Source organism: Dromaius novaehollandiae, chromosome Z, assembly GCF_036370855.1.
Source record: "Dromaius novaehollandiae isolate bDroNov1 chromosome Z, bDroNov1.hap1, whole genome shotgun sequence".
NCBI lineage: Eukaryota > Metazoa > Chordata > Aves > Casuariiformes > Dromaiidae > Dromaius > Dromaius novaehollandiae.
Window position 1 is genome coordinate 80,085,268 of NC_088132.1, and position 19,488 is coordinate 80,104,755.

General features: G+C 44.7%; 1 protein-coding gene across 5 annotated transcripts in view; it reads left to right on the forward strand.

Moving 5' to 3' along the window:
* Positions 1-19,488, forward strand: part of LOC135325098 (SET-binding protein-like) — a 263,102-nt gene that overhangs the window by 46,067 nt on the left and 197,547 nt on the right. For 4 of the 5 annotated variants that reach the window (XM_064502592.1, XM_064502589.1, XM_064502591.1 and 1 more), the window contains exon 3: positions 4,079-4,162. The exons of the other annotated variant lie outside the window; for it this stretch is intronic. In XM_064502592.1, the coding sequence (XP_064358662.1) occupies positions 4,079-4,162 (84 nt within the window). The remainder of the gene's footprint in view (positions 1-4,078; positions 4,163-19,488) is intronic. 5 annotated transcript variants of the gene reach the window in all.

Sequence of the window (19,488 nt, forward strand, 5' to 3'; positions counted from 1 at the left end):
AGGGGGATATTGGTTGCTGACATAATCACGCTTTTGGCAGGATTCGCAGCTTTGTTACTGAGAGGTCTTTGGAGCCGCATGAATTTTGGAGGTGCAAGAAAAGGCTTGTGCCAGGTTCTCGGGGATAAGAATATTCCCAGTATTTTTGGTGGGCATTGCTCACTAGCAAGCAAAGGTGACCTGAATCACCAAAGTCAGATCCTAGCTAAACTTGGTGGCAGCTCAGAGATGTTTGGCCCAGCACAGTTGATCTGGACCCATCTCTCCATCCAGTCTTCCCAGCTGGCAGAGGTAGACCCTCATGCAGCTCACTTAACCATGTGGACGGGAAGGAACCAGCTTTGGGTGGTGAGCGTCAGCACTGAAGGCTTGTGGCACTGTTGAAGAGCGCGCTGGCCGGGCAAGGAGTGAATGCACATGCACGCGGCGCGGGGGACCGCGCTGGTAGAGGCGGCGACGGCCGGGCTCGCGGCCACCTCCGGGGCTGCCCTGGCCGGGGTGGTTTGTGTGTGCTGGCACGCCTCTCTCCAGAGCCGCTCGGGTGAAGTGAGCTGTGACCGGCTCTCGTCTGACTGCTGCTTTGACGCAGTTTGGGGTTTTCTTGACCACGGGGCCAGGCTGTTAAAATTGGCAACGGATCAGCTCCCATCTCCCGTGCAGCTGAGATAATTAAGCCTGTTATTATTATTTTTTTTTTCTGCACACTTTGTCCAGCTGCTGGAGCCCACGGGGTGGTGGTGGCGCGAGAAGGAGGATGCTGTAGTGACTCCTCCCTGGCATGATTAGAAGCAGTGGGATAACAAGCTACGTGTGCTTTGCTCTTCTACGCCCACAGAGGAACCTTCTCACTTTTTGTTTTGGGGATAGGGATTGGTGATGGGGATGGGAGGCAGCAGAAGGCAAAGCAAGCTCCTCTTTTTACAGGGACTTCATAGCTCCTACTGGCTTGCAACCCGGAGCATTGCCTCCAAAGCAAATGGCACGCGAGCATTCAGAAACTATATGTCTGCACGCCTGCATGATCGCTACTCCCAAACTTCTCCTCCCCAGTCCGGTTAGTAAAGGGCCCCAAAAATGAGGCTCCGTAAATTAAGACTGAATATCCGTAGCCCCCGGTGACTTTCTTTGCAAAGTTCCCCCCTGCCCTGAAATTGCCAGGAGCACGGGGCCGTGCTGCCGGACAGAGGACAGAGGGATATATTAGGAGGCAGCAACCTCAGCATGATAGTCCCAGCGAGGTGTTTTAAATTTCCTAACCAACTCCTTGGGCCCCAGCAACTGTAAAATAACACACAAATAAACAAACCCAAACTCGCTGACCCTTAGCACCCCGGAGGGCTCCGTTTCAGATCTCTGAATACAAGCTGAAGTCGCATACGCATGTTTAATGTAACACAAGGCGTGTGCCGCGGGAAGCGTGCTTTCGTCTAATCTGGTTCCAGACAGAAGCATCCAAACAGAAGCCCCTTTCTGTATCCCCACTGCACTGCCTGGTGTATGTGAGGAAACCCCAGAATGACAAGGCCTCCATCTGCTCTTAAACGGAGCTGCGACTGGCTGCAAATGTTGTCCATATGCTTTTTTTTTTTTTTACTCCCCTTTCAACTTCGCTGCCTAATGGTAGACACCTATCCCCAAATTAGGCATCTGTTCATAAAAGGACTTTTCCTAAAAAGTAGGTGAAGGTAGTAGCTAATGCAGGCGACGCACATTAAAAGAGGTGGATATGCAATTGGAGAGGGAGACGGGATTATTTGTTGAGTGCTTCGTTTTCATTTGTTTTTCTAGGGAAAGGAAATGCCCACCCCCCCACCCCCCGAAATGCTTTCTTGTACTGTCAAGGGAAAAAAGAAACTATCAAGGTTTGGGTTCAGATTCCTCCTCTACTCTTGATTTTCCAAGCGATTATGGCCAACATCTTGCAATTTCTCTCTGTTAAACAAAGCTAATAATACTTCCCTCTTTCATGTGAGAACGTTGCCCTTTCTTGCCATGAGCTTAGTTTGCTTGGGAGTGTATCCAAGAAGTGAGAAGCCAGAGAAGGGTCTAAAATGGCAGCTCCTCCTCAGTTTGTGGGGTAAAAAAAGGCTGAAGTATCTTTTCCCACAGGATGACTCTGCAGCAGATACTGGGACAAGTGACCACCAGAAAGTCATGTATGGATCCAGTTGCCTAAACACAGGCAATTGTTGCCACTATAGACACCCTTGTCTAGGTATCATGCCCGTCCGTCCATCAGCTGCCCATCAGGAACTGTGTGGATCTCCCTTAGGTCCTCCTGTATCTCAGACTTGCCGTATCTCAGATACCCTGGAGTGTCTAAAAAAGCTCCTTTGGTTAGACAGATGAGTCACTCCCTACAGCTCAGTTTCTCATCTTTAAAATAATAATTTAATGTGATTACTCTACATTTTATTTTAATCAGTCATTTCTGGGGAATGGTTTTAGAATTTAAGATATTACACATTGAATCACTAAGGGATTGTAGTAAGGGGGCAAGAGCAAAATACCTTCGATAAACAGGAGCTGCAGAGGCTGCCAGCATAAAGTAGTCCCCTGAAAACATTGAATTTTGACGGGGTGTGATCAGCGGCCCGAGCATTGGGGCATTTTGATGAGGTATCAGATCAGGGTACAGTCTTTTCAGTGTGCATTTGGAAAGAGCAGAAAGAATATTTTTTGCATGTTACCTGGCCTTGCTGGAACTTTTGAGATGTTGGGGGTCACAAAATAAGAGACCTCACCACACCTGGCAGGTTGCAGACTCCCGAGGTGATCAGAAGTTTATCTTCCTGTTTGTAATTCCTGCCACCAAGGGTCATCTCTCTGCTGTGGCCTGACATTGAAGAATGGCTGCAATTCCTTTTAATCGTGCCCTTTCCCTTCCTCATCATTTAGGGCAGATTGTTTCCACTTTGCTAAAGTCATTAACTGCTCTAATGTTGTAGTCCCCTTTTCCATATAAATCCATCCAGCTGAAATCTTGCTACTCTCCAAAGCTGCACACAAGTAGATTCTCCTTCTGTTGCCCAGCAAATGCTGAAAGTGTTTATTTTTCAGCTGGAGACTGCAGAAGTCTGGAAAAAGGCAATGTCTTTGTGTGTCTCTGAGGGAGAACATGTAAATATGATGGGTTTAGGGGGACTTAATTGACCGCGTTACTATTTGAGCTCAAGGAGTTTTTGAGCAAATCTGGAATCTGAGCCCCTTTCTACCATGGTGATTTATGAAGACGTCCAATTTGATAAGCTCCAGACATGCTTTGGTGAAGAACCAAAGTGATCCAAAACATCCTCAGAACTGAATCAGATTAATGTGAGGCACCCTGCTGCTTGGATTATGCTCGGTCAACCTTATGGGTTGTGAGTGAAAAGGAGTTTATTGAGCTCAGGTTATTTCTCAGACTGTTGGCTATAGGCAGAGGGAGCGTGAGGGGACTGTTTCTTTTGAAATCTCCATTCGCCCTAGCATTTTAATGATGATGTAGGGTATACTTAAGCAGACTGCAGCGTTTGGTGAATATAGGCTGTTGAATTCATGGCAAGGACTTGCCAGCAGAGATATGGACCAGTTCTCCAAACGTGGCTAAGTCACAGCTGTAGGTCTGTCTTTAGCTAAACCTAGCTATCCGACAAGCAAATAAGCACTAGCTTGGTAATGGTGCACATTAATGCTGGCATAATAGCTTTTACTTCAAGTCACTCGAGCTTGGTCATGGCACTCCCTGACTGTGATAGACTTGTTCCTGTTCATGTGGGTGTATGAAGATATTGGGTTGTTTTGGTTCCTTTTCAGCTTGGCTTGCCCATATTTCCTCTGTGTACGTCTGCACACCTTGCTTTCCTTCTGCCCCTCTCCCTGTCTATGTGACCTCCCTGGTGCTGCTTCTGGCCTTTGAGGAAGTCTCCTTGGCCGCACGCAAGCTACTCCTCTGGGACAGGGCATCTCCCGGCAATGCAGGATGAGTCTGCAGCTTCCCGAATGCCCTCTCTTCGCCTGCCACCTGTCATAAATAAAAGCATCTTGGACTTTGATGGTTGAGACTGTGCTGATGTTTTTCTTGAATTATCTCTTGTAGGGAAAAGTCATTGGAGATGCAAAACTGCTCATGAGTTGTGGTTGCAGAAAAGGGAAAAACGCTCCAGTAAAAGACTCAGATCAGGTCAGTCAATATGTACCTTAACTGGTGGAAATAAAAGAATGTGTTAACATTTGATTGATTTGAACTGTGCTGTTGCATATCTGAGTTCCTGGACACAAATGGAGTCTTTGGCATGTCTGACAAAGATACTACATTAATGCTTTTAAATTTGTCATTTGTAGAAAAACCCTCAAGCAAGATCAAGGATTCATTGCACTAGGAGCTGTTAATGCCCTGGCCTAACTTATTCCCATCTGGTTTATTTATTCATGAATTCTGTTTCCTAATAATAATCCACTCTGGGCAATGCCTTTCTTAAAGAATATTGCACTTCATTGCTGGCTAAATGCTTGCAACCTTTGGTCTCATACTGTAGCTGTCTGGATGTGTGATAGTCAGAGAAATGCACCATTCATTACATGCTTTTGTTCAAAAATGGCACCACCAAAAAGAACATTCTTTATTGAGGCTGCTAATTATAAGCACATAAAAACTTTTTCACAAACAGAAAACTGATGGCCAGGTTTCAATATTCATTAATCAGAAGGAACATCACCTTCTTCTAAAATTGGTCAAATTGGTGTCACTGTAGAGTTTTGCTGGTAGAGTTGAGCAAGTGCAAGTGACGTGGCCTGCACAAAGACCCAGAGCCAGCCGGAGGTCTGCTCAATTCCTGGCTTTGGAGCTAAGCAGTGTTTGAATCCAGAGATCATTCATTCTTAAAATGGAACAAAATTTGATTTCCATTTTATGAAATGGAAACATTTTGTAAGTATTGGGTCACCCACTATGAAACTTGGAGGTGTGAGGCAGTTGATTTCAAATGTCAAACCACTGGCTGGCTGTTCGCTAGTGCAGCTTGTGAACAACCCATCGGAGCAAGTATGGCCCTCAAGCTGATTCGAGCAGTGTCCACAAAGCTCCAGGAACTCCAGATAATTTACTGATGGGGCAAAGGGCTGAATTCTTGGGAGGAAGAATGTTTTTTTTGTTTTCAGCATGTGTGTTCATAAGCCCTAACTACTCATGAAGTCTCTGAGCCTCATTTTGTTACGATCTAAGAAGATCTGAGTGGCTTCAATCGTGCAAACAGATCTGTTTATCCTGCAGTGGGCTCTGTTGTGAGGAATGCTAGTCGCATTTATCAATGCTTTGTAAGACTGAGTCCTTCAATTATTTTTTAAAATTAGTATCTTTAAAATAACCAATTCATTGTCATGGGTCATACTACCAGTTCACCATTGAGACAAGGATTCACGTTACTTTTCTTTAAAGAATAGTTTTCCATTGTGTCAAATACAATCTTAATTTTCTCATGTTGAGGTTCTAATGCATCAGGAGAAAGCTCATTTAAAAAAAAAAATCTTTTACCAGTTTTACACTTCTGTATTTTGATGTATGCTGGTTGAATTGCTCTTGATTTACAAGAGGGCTAGAGCAGGGTCAGACCACTGATCCTGTGTAGTGGAGATTAAAAATAAAATGGGAACATTTGGACTGGAGAGAGGTTTTACAAAACGCTGAGTGTTGGACATAAAACTAATTGATGGCAATACTTTAATTATACAGCAGGCAGTAGTTTTTGGAGAAAAAAAATACCATTCTGTTTAATATTTTCTGGGACCATGATAAATTATTCTTTGCATTCAGTTGCTTTCTGAAATCTAATTTTTGGTATCTGGTGATGTGTTGACCATCTAAGTATCTGTTTTTTGCTGAATCAGCTTAAGCTACCGTGCGAATGCTGGATCCAGAGGCTATAAAGAGCATTTATCATGCCTCTGATGGGATCCTGTCAGTATTTCAGGGGACTGGACATAGATGGAGAAGTTAGGGCAGGAGGGTGGGTGGCAAGAGTGGAACATCTGCCTGTGAACGCGGGAGCTCAGCGCAGCTTATAAATTATCCCCTGGGCCTTGTAGGTAAACACAGACTTCTATGGTGACATCGGCTGGGAAAGGCAAACACTCGCCTATGATTGTAGGCTAATCCTTCAGAACACTAATTGCCAGAAAACCAAGGAAGCATTATTTTAGGAGCAGCTTGTTTCACTTTGTGAAGGGGAAAAACAGTGCACTGGATTTAGTTTTGTTTGCTGAGGTCTTTTTTCTTTCTCCCCCGCTCTTGTTTTAAAGATTTACCTTCATTATTGTTGTCGGGACTTTTTTTTCTTTTTTTGGTCTTGTTTTGTGTTTTCCCTCTGTGCAAATGCAACTTAGTTTGTTGTCATTTTCTTGAATGTGGTTGTAAATGGGTATGTGCTTTTATGTCATTGACTATTTAAAGGTTTAGGACTAACCATCTACATTTCAGTGAAAGATGATGGTTTGCAAAGGTTTTAATTTTTTTCTTGTAACTTACTTTTCAAATGAATTTGGAGGCTTGCAAAATGTCCTAGATACACTACCCTGACAAAAAAAGAATCCTTAGTTAAACCAAGTCATGATTCCATGGCTGAGGGTTTCATTTATTGGTGTTTCTCCAGCGTGCCTCTGGAAGAGAAGGCACTTTAACCTCCTCAACCTGTGATCTTTCCCCTGAGACTGGCATCCAGAGGCACCTATCTGGCTGGATATTTTCCACGGTGCAGTAACCTTGGGAGATATACAGCCTAGTGTACCGAAGGCCTAGGCCTCTGTCCTCCGTCTTCTTCCTCTGCTGTGGATAGTCCTGACAAAGCTTTGGTTTGGTAGAGAGAGATGTCTAAGAGGAGTCCCAAAATGCGGCCACCTCCTGGCAGCAGCACGAAGCCTCTGCACCGCAAACGGCCTACTGTAATTGCAAGGTTCATATATGCCCTTCAGAGTGGTTATTAGTTTCCCAGTAATTTATGCCTCCCCGTAAATTATTATACCGTTGCTTATTATTTGTAGCGCCTTGTTGCATAAGAATGGCAATCGGGGACTAAGATTTCCTTGTGCGAGGTAGTATATTAACATAAAGCCGGGAAGATGGTTCCCAGGGAGCGATTTCAGCTGTGTCGTTTCGGTACTTTCTGAGGAAGGCAAAATGTCATTTTAAAATAGGGAAAAAACGTGTGGGATGACAAATAATGTGTATATTGGAGGTGTGTTTAAGGTTGAGAACTAGAAGTAGCAAAGAGCTCCATATTCTCAACAGATGCGGCTCTGCCTGCTCAGGGTTTAGCTTTATTTGTTTTTCCCTGCTTCTCCCAAAAGGTAGGCAGCTCATCAATGTTTAACTGCTCTTTTCCTTTGCTTTTTTTTTTTTTTTTCTTTTCGCTTAGCTTTTCTGGTGGCTTGTGTCAATTCAAGTGTTACTAAGAGCTCAGGTCCTCCTGTCCTTCCTTGTGTTTGTTTTTGGTTTTAATATGATAAATGAATGCCTCCTCTGGAAATGGTATCCACGCTGCAAAGTAATTATTTAGTGAATGGTGGATCCAGTTCATGTGGGCAAGGATCAGATTAATCATTATTAATCATGACCCCTCCGACAGTAACCTCATCCCTTGCCTAAGTGCTGCTCTTTATTAAGAAGTAATAGCTATTAGGGAATGGTTGGGCCACTGCTCCCGTTACACCATCAGAGTGCTCAGGACTTCTGGCAGGAGGCAGAGGAACTTGGTTCAAAATTAAAAATAGACGCACATGGTCCACGTTCCAAAAATGAAATAGGCAGCTTCCCTTGTGGGCTTCTTCGGCCTCATCTAACGTCCTCCTTTCCCCTGAAGCCTCCTGAGAGCTTTCCTTCTTCAGAAGATTGAATTCAGTGTTGGAGTGACGTAACATCTCAGATGCTTTTTTATTTGTCTGCTTTGTTTTTTGAATTTGGGTAGATCCCACTGCAACCTGATACACTTTGAGGCCAGAGCCTTGCAGTCCTTACTAGGACAAGATTATCATGTCCAGTGCAGTGGCTCCACCAGATTTCAGCAGCTGAAGAGACTTGATTTGGGTTTGGCTCTCTGAGACTACAGATGTCCCCCAAATCAAACACCTTTATCAGGACTTCATGATTTATTGAAAAAACCTGGTGCTCAGGTGCGAAATGCAGCAGTGTTTGCTTCATGCACCAAGCTGTGAGAAGTCCAGCTTCTCTCTCCCCATCACCGGACTTGGCATTGCAGGCCTGTGTATATACCCTGACCACTTGTGACACCAGAGATCTGCTGACAGCAGACAGTAATTTAATTCAGATATATTGTAGTTTTCCTAGTCTTACAAGCTCTTTTTTTAGAAGGTAAGACCCCGCTGCTAATGGACGTCATCATTATTTCAGCAAAAGCACAATGACTTAAGTGCTGGATTGAAACTGGTCTCCCCAACCCCCACCTCAAAAAAGCCACCTTAATTACTTTTTAAAATGTTTTCCTTGACTGTATGGAAATCCAGGAAAAAACCTTCTAGAACAGAGCAAAGGAAAGAAAAACCTCTTTTGTCTCCATCTAGTTCTTCAGTACCTGGAGGGTAGCAATAGAAATTTGGAGCAAACCTGCCACACTCCTTTGATCTCTGCCAAAGTTGTTGTGGGAGTAACATTGTTTAATGGTTGAAGGAGTTTATTGAAGAATAAAAGTAACAGCAAAGACAAAGGGCCCAATACAAATTATCTGGTAAACCGCTGTCAAATTTTACGTGCTCTGGGCTACTGGTAATTTCCCGTCTTAGAAAAAGGGGGAGGGAATATGGGGGAGGGAAGGAGGGTAAAAAGTATATAAATAAACCCACCTCTTTAAATAGCTAACTGGCCTGGACTGAACTGTGTCGGAGCTAAGTTCCCTTGGCAGCCAGCGCTGCAACATCAGCAAGCCTGGATTGCACCCCCACGATGTTAATGTTTCTCTCTGTTAAAAGAAATAACAGGAGTAAAAATAAATGGAAGCATTGGCTAACCATTAGAAATACACAGGTGGAAGAAAGCAGCAGGAAAGAATGAGGGGAGAGAAGGAGTCAATATATTGTCATCTGCTGTCTCCTGCTCTGAGTTTATGGCAGAGTTTCACTCTCTGCTTGCTCAAAAATCATTGGATTCTGCACAGGTTATGAAAAGCTGAAGCAATAAGTAAAATACAAAGAGAGAGGGCATGAATTGAGGTGTCCAGGCAGTAAGCACCCTTAAAAATGCTTCTCTCATTGAATGAAGCACGTTAGATGATCATGCAAGGAACTCAGGATCATAGGGGACTTTCCTGAGTCACCCAGCCTAGTCCTCTGAGATCTTAGGCAGCAATTCCGTATAGCGTCACTCATAAACGCATCCCTTTTTGGCACTAGCACCTATTAAAAGCAGCCCTTGTAGCTCTGTCATTACACTGATGCCACTGTTTGTCTTTTGCTCTGCAAAATCCTCAGTCACATAATACTTCTGCATCTTGCTCCTGCTGTCAGGAGAAAGCTTCTTCCACCCACGACATGAGCGCTGGTCTCCGTGAAGTGGATCCCTTCTGCTTATCCATACACCCACCACAATTCACTTGCCACTGGTGGTGCCACATGAGGAAAACAATCCCCCCGGTGAACCAAAGCACTGTAGAATATTTAATCTGCAAAAACTTTTTTTTTGTAAACTTGAAATTGCTTCCTCTCAGGGGTATTTGACTTTGGGACAAGACGTGTTTGAAGGGTAGGTTCACCAGTTAGCTTTTCTCTGGACCTCCCAAATTCCCAGAGCAGCTGTACCCTGGTAATCATTGAAAATAGTGCTAAGCATCTGTGTTGATGATGGTTTGGGGAGTTTTTTGGTTTTGTTCATTTGTTTTGTGGAATTGAAGGAGTTGTGAAATGGAGGTTGTATGGAGAAGTCCCCATTCTTCAGATTTATGTAAGTTTTTGAGGTATCATGTTATGAAAGAAACTTCCCAGATGTAGGCCTCTGAATGAAAGAGACAGAGGTTACGGGTGTCCTTTGCAAGTTCAGCTGTAATGGGTGTGTGTTGAGGTGGGTTACACTTCTGTTCATACAATGCCATTGGAAATCTGACATTTCTAATGACCTTTTATAATTGCCTATTTCCTTTTCTCACTCAGTTTATGAATAGTCTTCTACTCACTTAAAGAGCTTCCCGCCTTGTGGTCTCCTCTTACAGTTCATATTCATTTCCAGATGGGTTGGGCTTCCTGTGAAGTGCAGACTGAAGTTAAATAGACTCTTTCCTTTCTACAGGAAGGGGGTGGTTGGGAAAAAGAACCACCAAAAAACTCACAGTGCCCTTTTGCAGGAACAGCTCCAGAAATGGAGGTCAGTAAATTGTTTTTTCTTCAGAGTCGGTTCTGAACGTGTGCTCCAGTATGGTGTTCTGCCCCTGCTAGAGAGGTAGGACTTAGGGCTCTGACCTTTTGTAGTGAGGCATGATCCCATGACACTTTCCCTCCTGAGCTGGAGTACGCGGCTTTTGGCGATGGATATTTTGTTGAGATTCTAATTCAGGAAATGTATTCTGCCAACTTGACTTGACCCCGCGCGTTCAGCGGGATACATTATTCTTCGCTTCCTGCCCTAAATTGCTGTGTACAGCCACCTTATATTGATAGGTCCTTTGTTCCATCTCGGAGGTAGTTTCATTTCAGTGCTGGATGAAGTGAATCTGGCCGGTTTTAAAAAGCAATTTGAGAGCCATCTGAATGAAAAGTGCTTCACACATGAAAAAATTAGTGTTATCAATTGTCATCGTCAGCCTCAAGTCCTGACTTTGAAAGGGTCATTTATACTTGTCAAAGGCAAACACCCGTGAGCGTGGTAAAAGAGAGCTAAAGCAGCCGAAGAAAATGCTGTCTCATGTCATTTCAGGCTCTGGAATCCAAGGGAATATTAATAACTATTTTGTTGTCTTCATTGATCTCTCTGTACGGACGGAGGGAGAGCGAATCGGAGGCGAGAGGCTGTGCGCTGCCGAGCCGCCCCGAGCGGTTTTGCGTTAGCAGCTTACCTGCTCCTGCAAGACTCAGAGCAGAGACAACGTGCGTATGAGTGGTTGCGATAGAAAGGCAACGGCATGGGCAAAAAAGCTTTGGACATTAAGATTTGGACTGGTCCCTTTGAGAAAATGCTGGGCCCCAGTTCTTGGGAGGAAGATATTGGCAGGGAGGACTCCTCATAACGCACAATTTGTGAGGGTGGGGAGATGCTAGCACCTCTACTCAGGCTTCTGGTCTGTACCTGGCTGAATAAAGATCATCTTTTCCCATCGCTCTCTGCAACTCTTGCTGTGTTTGCTGCCTTTGCATCTCCTTCTTGTTCTACTTTCCCCTCTTCGCAGATGCCAAAGTGTGAAAACATCATGGCAGGGTTAATATCAGTCAGCCACCTTTTAGACAACAGATGCCACATGAATCCAGCTCTCATCTGCTCTGAGGTTCATGCAAGCTGAATGGCCTGCTCCAAGCAGTGATGATGTGAGGTGCAAGAAAATGGCAAAGGTCTCGTGGAGGATGGCAGATGGTAGGGAAGGACCAGCTCATTGCTTGGAGAGTCATGCTTGCAGCTTTGTGAAGCACTTCACGGTCATCTCTGCGTGGGTGTAAAATGTGACCCAGGCAGAGTGGAGATAGTTTGCACCCATCTTTTACTCACATTATCCCAGATTAAGTGTCAAGATAAGATGAAATTCAGGTCTTGAATCTCAGCAGGTCACCTGTCAGGTATTGCATCCTATATAGTTGGTCTGCATTCAGAAGATGTCCCATTAAAACATTAGTTATTCATGGAAAAGAATTTGATTTTCTAAGCAAAGGCCTGGGTGGTGCAAGGATATTCCACATAGTCCAAGTATTTTCTGGGTCTTTGTTCATTTGAGCTTTCTTGCAACTCAGGTGATGATTCTTGCTGACTTTCTCATGGGAGCCTGCTCTGCTGTTGAATTGACCATGCAGATAAGAGTATTTCTGCGTCTCTCCATCTAAACAGTCCTTTGTTAATTATATCTCTTTACTCTTTGTTATATCCTACTTGGTGAATTTCTTATTTGTGTCTACAAGTCTGAACTGGCAAGAGATTAGTGGCAAAGACGCATGTGTACCTTGGGTTTAAAATCTGACTATAGGGTCAACGTCAGTTTTTAAACCATTACCTCCTGGAAGCCACTTAGAAAGCTCTGCGGGGAAAAAAACAAAAACAAAACCAAAAAACCTCTAACTAAAGCAGTCTTTGAGAGGAAAAAAAAATGGTGTGGGGAGAAAATGTTCAATCTGTAATTTGAAAGTCAGTATAGCAGGACAATTTTCTTCTATAAGGCTCAGTGAGAGAAGAAGTCATTCAGCATATACTGAGTCAGTGTACCCGTCAGTGCTTCAGTCTGCCACAGGTTTCCTACACAACTAGACATGTGATTTAATTCCTGTAAGACCTCAGCTCTCTATTTGTAAAACAGTGGAATCAGCACAGATATCCTTCACGTTAAAGAAGGGGGAGTACTCAGATATTAGGATGGTGTAGGCCTTGCCTGAGGTAGGTTAACGCCGTCTTGAAATATAGCATAGTTCCTAACAGCATCTTGACAGAGTGATGTTTTATTCTTTCTTTATGTCATATCTTAAAAAGAACCAGGCAAAAATCTGATCTAACATAGGAGAAAATGCCATATGTTCGCTGCAGGACTAAATCCCCTCTGCAACTGGTTCCAGCCTGCAGAATATATTTACAGCTGGGTTATAAACCCTCAAAACCAGTCAACATAACCTTAACTAACACAACACTACTAAGGCACTGCTGTAATGGGATCATTCTGCTATGGCTCATGGGCACATTTTAAGTGTCATCAATTTAGCCTACAACTGGAGGCTGTTAAGTGCAAACTGTTATAGCAACTGTATCTTACATGCAGGAATGATCGAATATTAATGTCTTTTTTGTTGGGAGAAAATATGGAGAGGAAAATGAAAAGCCACAGGAAACCACCCTGTCCTTCCTCAAGTAATTATGTATTTTTGGAGGGCAGCAGAATCAGCCTAGCAGCTGTGCATTGGTGCGGGACGCGGGGAAGTCGGCTCTCCTTCTCTGACGCTGATCTGTCCTAGAAATTTAGCTTATTTCATCTGAGTTTTCCCTCCTAGTCTTATCTTTTTAAGAAAGTGAGTTCTTTCTCACAGTGGTTGTTTCACTCTGTTGTTGGGACGCGTTAGACTGTACCTGTGAGATGTTGTCACTTAGCAAATAGGGAAAAGCTCTGAGGGATCAGGGTCTGTGCTTTGTTCCACCAAAGATACCCAAAGATACCCGTTGTGAACATTTTGGTAGTTGGTGTCAAGCCCTTTAAAAAGAGCTCAAAATGTTTTGCAAAATCAAATCTCAGGTAGGAAGTGTGACTGCCTTACCCCAAAGCTGGGGTCAGGAGAGGCAATAAAATTAGCCTCTCCAGTTCGCCATCCTTCTCGCTATGCCCTGGGTTGCAAGGTGATGAGGTGGTATGAAAGTTTCCATTTGGTTTCAGACACTTGTGGTGTCTATAGAAGTTATGGGTCAGGTCTTGAATAAGTGTCCTGAGGCTGCCGAAGTTGCTGTGCGCACAGGAGGACCCTGGCCTGCTGGCTGGCTTTCCCGAGCTCTGCGTTCCCCCGTGCTGCAAGATCCAAGCTGCTGGACTTAGAAAACAAGGGAATAATTCCTGCTGAGTAACAGCCTGCGAAAGCTTTTACATGCCCTTTCTATCATTATCAAATCCTGCTGAAGAGGCTGCTAGGTGAAGAAACTCTCTCAAGCTTCGTTTTCGAGGAGGTGCTAGGATGAAGACAGGGCATTTCAAAATCAATACTGAAGCTCGTATACCAAAGAGCAAATGGGAGAGTCATTATAAGCTGCTTTACTTCTCATCTCTAATTCCCCATATTCATAACTTAAGCCCTGTCATTTGGAATTATCCTCCGTGGCCTGCAGTGACACTGGGAAAAGTCCTTCTTTTTAATTCTACAGCAAAAAAATAACAACACTGCAGGGTAGGATCATATTCCCACAGAAGTTTAGGGCTTAAATGTTTCATGTTGGGCACCAGATTTTGCTGTCTTCTCCCCCTCTCGTCTGTCCCCCTCCTCCTTCCTCTGCTGTTATACATCAATCATCCTCTTTCCTAGAGGCTAGGTCACAAATGGTGTAATCCCAGAGTGAGCGGTTAGTGATACAGCCAATGCTACATATTACTGTTCTGCTGTCCTTCTAGATGCCGTCGCTAAACATAACGAAAGGCTTTTGCTGATGGGAGTGCTTCAGCCAGAGGGGACGAAGCGATGGGAAGGGCAGTCTAAGAAAGAACTCAGCTTTGGGGTGTTCAGCTGATCTGCTGTATCTTCGTCTACTTCTTGTATTTTTAGGTGGCTTTCTAAACTTCTCTTTCCTTTATTACTTATTGATTTGTGTTATATTGCCAGTTAGAGCATCATAAATACAGTTTCCTCACCAGCCATATCTTTAATAGTGACCTGGAAATGAACCTTAGACCTGACGCAGCCAACCCAGCCAAACTTTTCATAGCATATGAAGGATCGGTGTTGAATTAAGTAATGACTCTGAAACAAGGAAGGCTTCCAGTATAGACTGCTTTTTAGAGAAAATACCACAAGCTCAAATGCTATTCTGTTAGGCAGGCTTCATAAGAGATTTTGGGGTTTGTTGGTTCTTTTGTTTTGGAAGTCAAGAGCATGGTCAGAGGAGGTGGTGTTACGCACCTGCAGAAAAATCCCACAACAGTATGTTCAGGAGAAGCTGATGAACAACAGGTGACTTCTGGCAGGCCCAGACAGTGACAGCTTCTTCTAGGAGCACCGTCTCCCTGCTCCTATGTTTACTGAACCGGACTGGAGATCTCATGATATTCTGCTGGCAAGTTGGGAAGGAGCTCTGCTGGGAACTCAGTACTTTCTGTCATCTGTTAAGCCCTTATTAAACCCCACTATTACTTCTTCTAACTCCCCTCTGGACTTTGAATTACATTGTAGTGAACAGAGCACACGTGAGTAAGAGCTTAAGGTCTCACTCGCTTGGGTGGTCCCATTAAAACGACCAGGTTCGCTGTCTTGGCTCCAGAGCCATTCTAAACATTGCTGCTATTTTTCTTCCCCCAGCATTTCTCACCTGCCCTTTTTTTTTTTTTTTTCATGCCCAGTCTATTAATATGTGTTTTAACCAGTTAACTTTGGAACCAAAGTATTAACTGCAGAGGAGGCAGCTTTTCTGAAGGTTCATAAAATATGTATCGGAGCTGGGAATATAAAATGCTCCCATTTTGCAGCGGACAAAATGTATAAAGTGCTGAGTGAAAATTGAGAGGGACCCAACTTAAACCTTTGAAAATAGCTGCCAGCTCCAATGTGCCGTATTTATTTTGCCTCGGAGCGCTCAATCCGGTCCAGATGAGGTCATTTGGTTTGAGGCACACGTGTTCGCCGGGAGGCTGGGGAAGCCTGCAGGATGCTCCGGCCCCTCGGTGTTGAGCTGCCAGGGAGCAGCGGTGGGAGCGGAGTTGGCAGCCCGGCTCCGTGTTGATCCTGGCGCCGGAGCGTAACTGCGGGGTGGAGGTGTTGTAATGTTTAGGTTAAATTCTTTTAAGGCAGGCGGGACAGTGTAGCTTTTGTGACCTCAGCCATATGCTGGGTAGGGTAAGTGGAGGCAATGCTCGACATGCTCTAAGATTTTGGGGAGGGGGGTCTGTGTACAGATGGGGGTGTCTGCAGTGATATGGCTCCATGCAGCAGAGAGCCTGTATTTCATCAGCTCTGCTCTATCTTCCACCTTGCCCTCTTTAACCCTTCCTTCTCAGCACCTGATACCTGCTCAGCACCGTTGTCCTTTCCCCTCCTTCTGCTCCTGCGTCTTCACTTCTCCTCTCGTCGACAAGATTAATAGCTTGGCCGTGTGTGTCTCTGAAATTTCACTTTTCTCCTCCTGGAGCGCCATCGCCGTCTCTCATTGCTCCATCCCGGCAGGTGGGAAAGGTTTCTGTGCCCTCCGTAAGGAGCCCCAGCCTCCCCTCTCCCCCCCTCCCCGCCTCCCTGCCAGCAGCGTGTTTGCCAACACTTTGCACGAGGAAGCCGCCTCTATAAAAATAAACCCTGTTGAAATCTGAGAGACAGAAACCACGCCAACCTCACACTTCATTATTGGTAATGGCAACCTATTTGATTTCCATTTGCAAACAGTAGCCTGCATATGTTCCTCACCGGGTAGCCCTTATCCCTGCGCAGTTTTCAGCACAACTTCAGGTTCTCCTCGCCTGTTGCTGCGTCTGCTTTGTGGTTTGCTTGCCGTAAGCCACAGGCACCCTGGGCCATGGGGGCAGATGCCTGCTTCACAATTAAAGCATGGAAAAAGCCTGTTAAGTCACTGCCTTAATTGCCTGGTTGCTCCCTGCCAGCGCAAGGTTGCCATCTGCAACCAGCCTGAGTCTCTTCTCACACCAGTTTTACCTTTGTAAGATTTTGTTCCTTATAGCCTGCTTTTATTCCTGATTTCCACCAGAGAAAGCCAGAAGAGGAACAAGTCCTGTATTTCTTTCTCTTATTCTCAGAGGACACTGCCACGTGGGCATTGCCAGGAGTCAGCAGGCTGTGCCCATGCAGCACCTCCAAAACTGGCAGGTCCTCACGGTGCAATCCTGGCTTGAGGTCTTTAGGAAAAAACTGGATTTCCTGGGAGATGTCTCTGTTAAAAAAAAAGGAAGAACGGTGAAGGGGGCAAAGGAAGAGAAAGAATGCTTTTTTATCAGCAGGACGAATGCTGCGTTTCCACGTTCTTGGAGGGACCTCAGCTGCTTTGCGGTGATTGCTCAACTCCAAGCCCGCGCTAGCTGCATGCAGTTACCCGGGGTCTCAGCTGGTTGCTGCAGGAGGTTGAGGCAGTGAGGGGCCCCCATGAGGGCTTGGGGAGGGGGGACGCACACAAGGCCTGAGCAGGAGCTGCCTGTATTGACTTTCACTCGATTTACTGGAGCAATTGAGTTTGTCAGTGAAATGGGAGATGGGCTCAATCAGCTGTCACGCTGAGACACTCCTGTCACTACTGTCAATAGCTTCGAGTTTCTGATCCTTTCTCAGATTAGCTCTGTGCCAGAACATCAAATGAAAAGCTGTTTGGAGTACGGGGAGGGGAGAAACTCTAGGCAGTTACCTAGGAATCAGTTTACAGACTTCAAAGCACTGTCAGTTTTATTCTGATGGCATATAGCAATGCGCAAGGAGCAATAATGCGTTCGGAGTGTAATTTAGACTCTCCTCTTGAGCCCCAAGTTCACTTACAAACTGGTAGGCAGGGCCTGGAGAAGAATAGAAGCATCCCTCCTGGAGCACCAGAACGACAAACTGCGTGAATGCAAATGGTCATCTTCCCCTGGAAGACCTGCACTTTAACTTGATGGAATAACTTGCTATTCTTATCTTACCTTTCATCCCGAAGGACTCTTCTACATTTCTCTTGGCACTGAAATGAAGCCACTTCTGGTAGCAATGGGTCACAGGAAAGCAACACCCACCACAATAGAACAGGAATAAAAAGAAAGGGGATGGGTTTGTTGTGCAGAACTGATAAAAAGTGGTGTGGCAGGGAGTTTCCAGCCGGTCCATCTGAGGAGTTTTCTGCAAGTGCTGAGTCTTGAGGGTGGTTTTTTTTGAATAGCAAGGCAAGAGCTATGTGTCCCATTAAGTCCTTCCAAAACCTTTTACTTGAAGTTTAACTACTTGGATCTGGAACAGCCTTTATCAAGAATGTTCCCATCATCAGGGATGCCAATACGAATATTTTATTTTTGGAAAGATTAATCCATCAGGATTTTTTTTTTTTTTTTAAACCTCAAGGATCTGAGCAGTCTCGTCTCTTTCTTCCAGCTGAAACAGTTTATGGCAAGGTGAATTCACCCATTTACACAGAAGCCAAGAGGGTAATGTTAATCCTATTAGAAAAATAATCTACCACCAGAGAAAAAATAATAAGAATAGGGATGGGGAGGGAATCCTTTTGAGGCAAATTCACTGGGTAATTCTTGTGAATTTACTCTTTTCTCCTCAGGGTTGAGATGATAAGCCTTTTGCTATAAATATGTGAATTACAAAGATTACTATTTTCCTTCCACTTTTATAAAGAAATTAAGCAAGGGGAAGGCCACATTCTGCCTTCGTGCTCATCTGTGTAACTCCTGCAGGGTTATGTCCTTTAGAGACTGCTCCACTTTTTCAACCATCTCCATCTCAAAGGCAGGGACAGTGTCCTTAGTGAGGACTGACCTGCGCAGGTCTGATCTAGAGTCTTTTCCTGGATTGCAATTTTAAGATGACTGATTTTCTCTGCATTACCTGATTCTACTATTAGTTGGTTTTGACCTCAAAATATCAAAAGATTTGATCTCATTCAGAATTGCCACTATCTGTCCCAAGTAATGGCTGCAATTGCTTTTACCTAATCAGAAGTATTTAAGCAACTCACTACTCCAAACAAATGCTTTGCCTATACTTCCCTGCCACACACCTCGATTGCTCCAAAATGCAGTTCAAAGGACTATATCAAAGATGTTTAACATCAGAGGCAGCCCTATTTGAGTCTCTTGGTGGCCTGAGTGTGAAAGGCACATGAGGAAATAAGGGTGAGAACCGAAAGGAAATAAAAAAAAAAAAATCTCCATGTAGAGTATTTCAAAGCAAACGCTGGATACGTCCCTTTCTTTGACCCTTTTCTTGGATTAGTGGTATAGGCAGCTGGTGTGCTAGGATTACACGTCCCGGCACGGGGCCTGCCTCGCGAGCAAGGTGGGGTGTACACTGGTGTGCGCGTGCAGGTGTTTGTTATTCAACCTGGCAGCCAAAGGCCTTCGATGCTGCTGCTGGGTAAAGACCCTCGGAGTTGGAAAACGATGTTATTGAAGCTCATGCTGGATTCGGTATTTTACTCAGATAGGACCATGGCCAGGGTATGCGCCAGCCCTGCCCATGCTTGACCTCGCTTGCTTGGGAAGGCAGACGGGCAATGGTTGGCCCAAGGCAGTGTTGCTGACAGCGCAGACATGGGAAGAGTTTAACCCATTATTTATATTAATATTATTGCCTTAATATAAATAATGAGGTTGAAAGCCTCTGTTCTTGAGGGGAGGTGAAAAGGGAGCGGAAGCAGAGGTGCTACTCAGCTTCCTGGCTTTTCCTGGAGTCGCAAAGAGCGTGCAAAGGGTATTGCAGGATATGTCGGATTATTTAGGCTTGATTCATTTGCCATCCTGTTTTTATTCCCTCGCAGATATATTTCAAAGAAAGTGTTTAGATGGGGCTGATGACCTCACTTACAGTTAAGGTGGCCTGTCACTTCCCATGATGAGTCCCTGATCCAGTTGTTTGGGCTGTGGCAACTTGCACGGTTGGAGCTGAAAGTTCCCTGGCTGCGTGTCTGACTTGGACCAAATTCATTTCAGAGAAGGGGGATTTTCA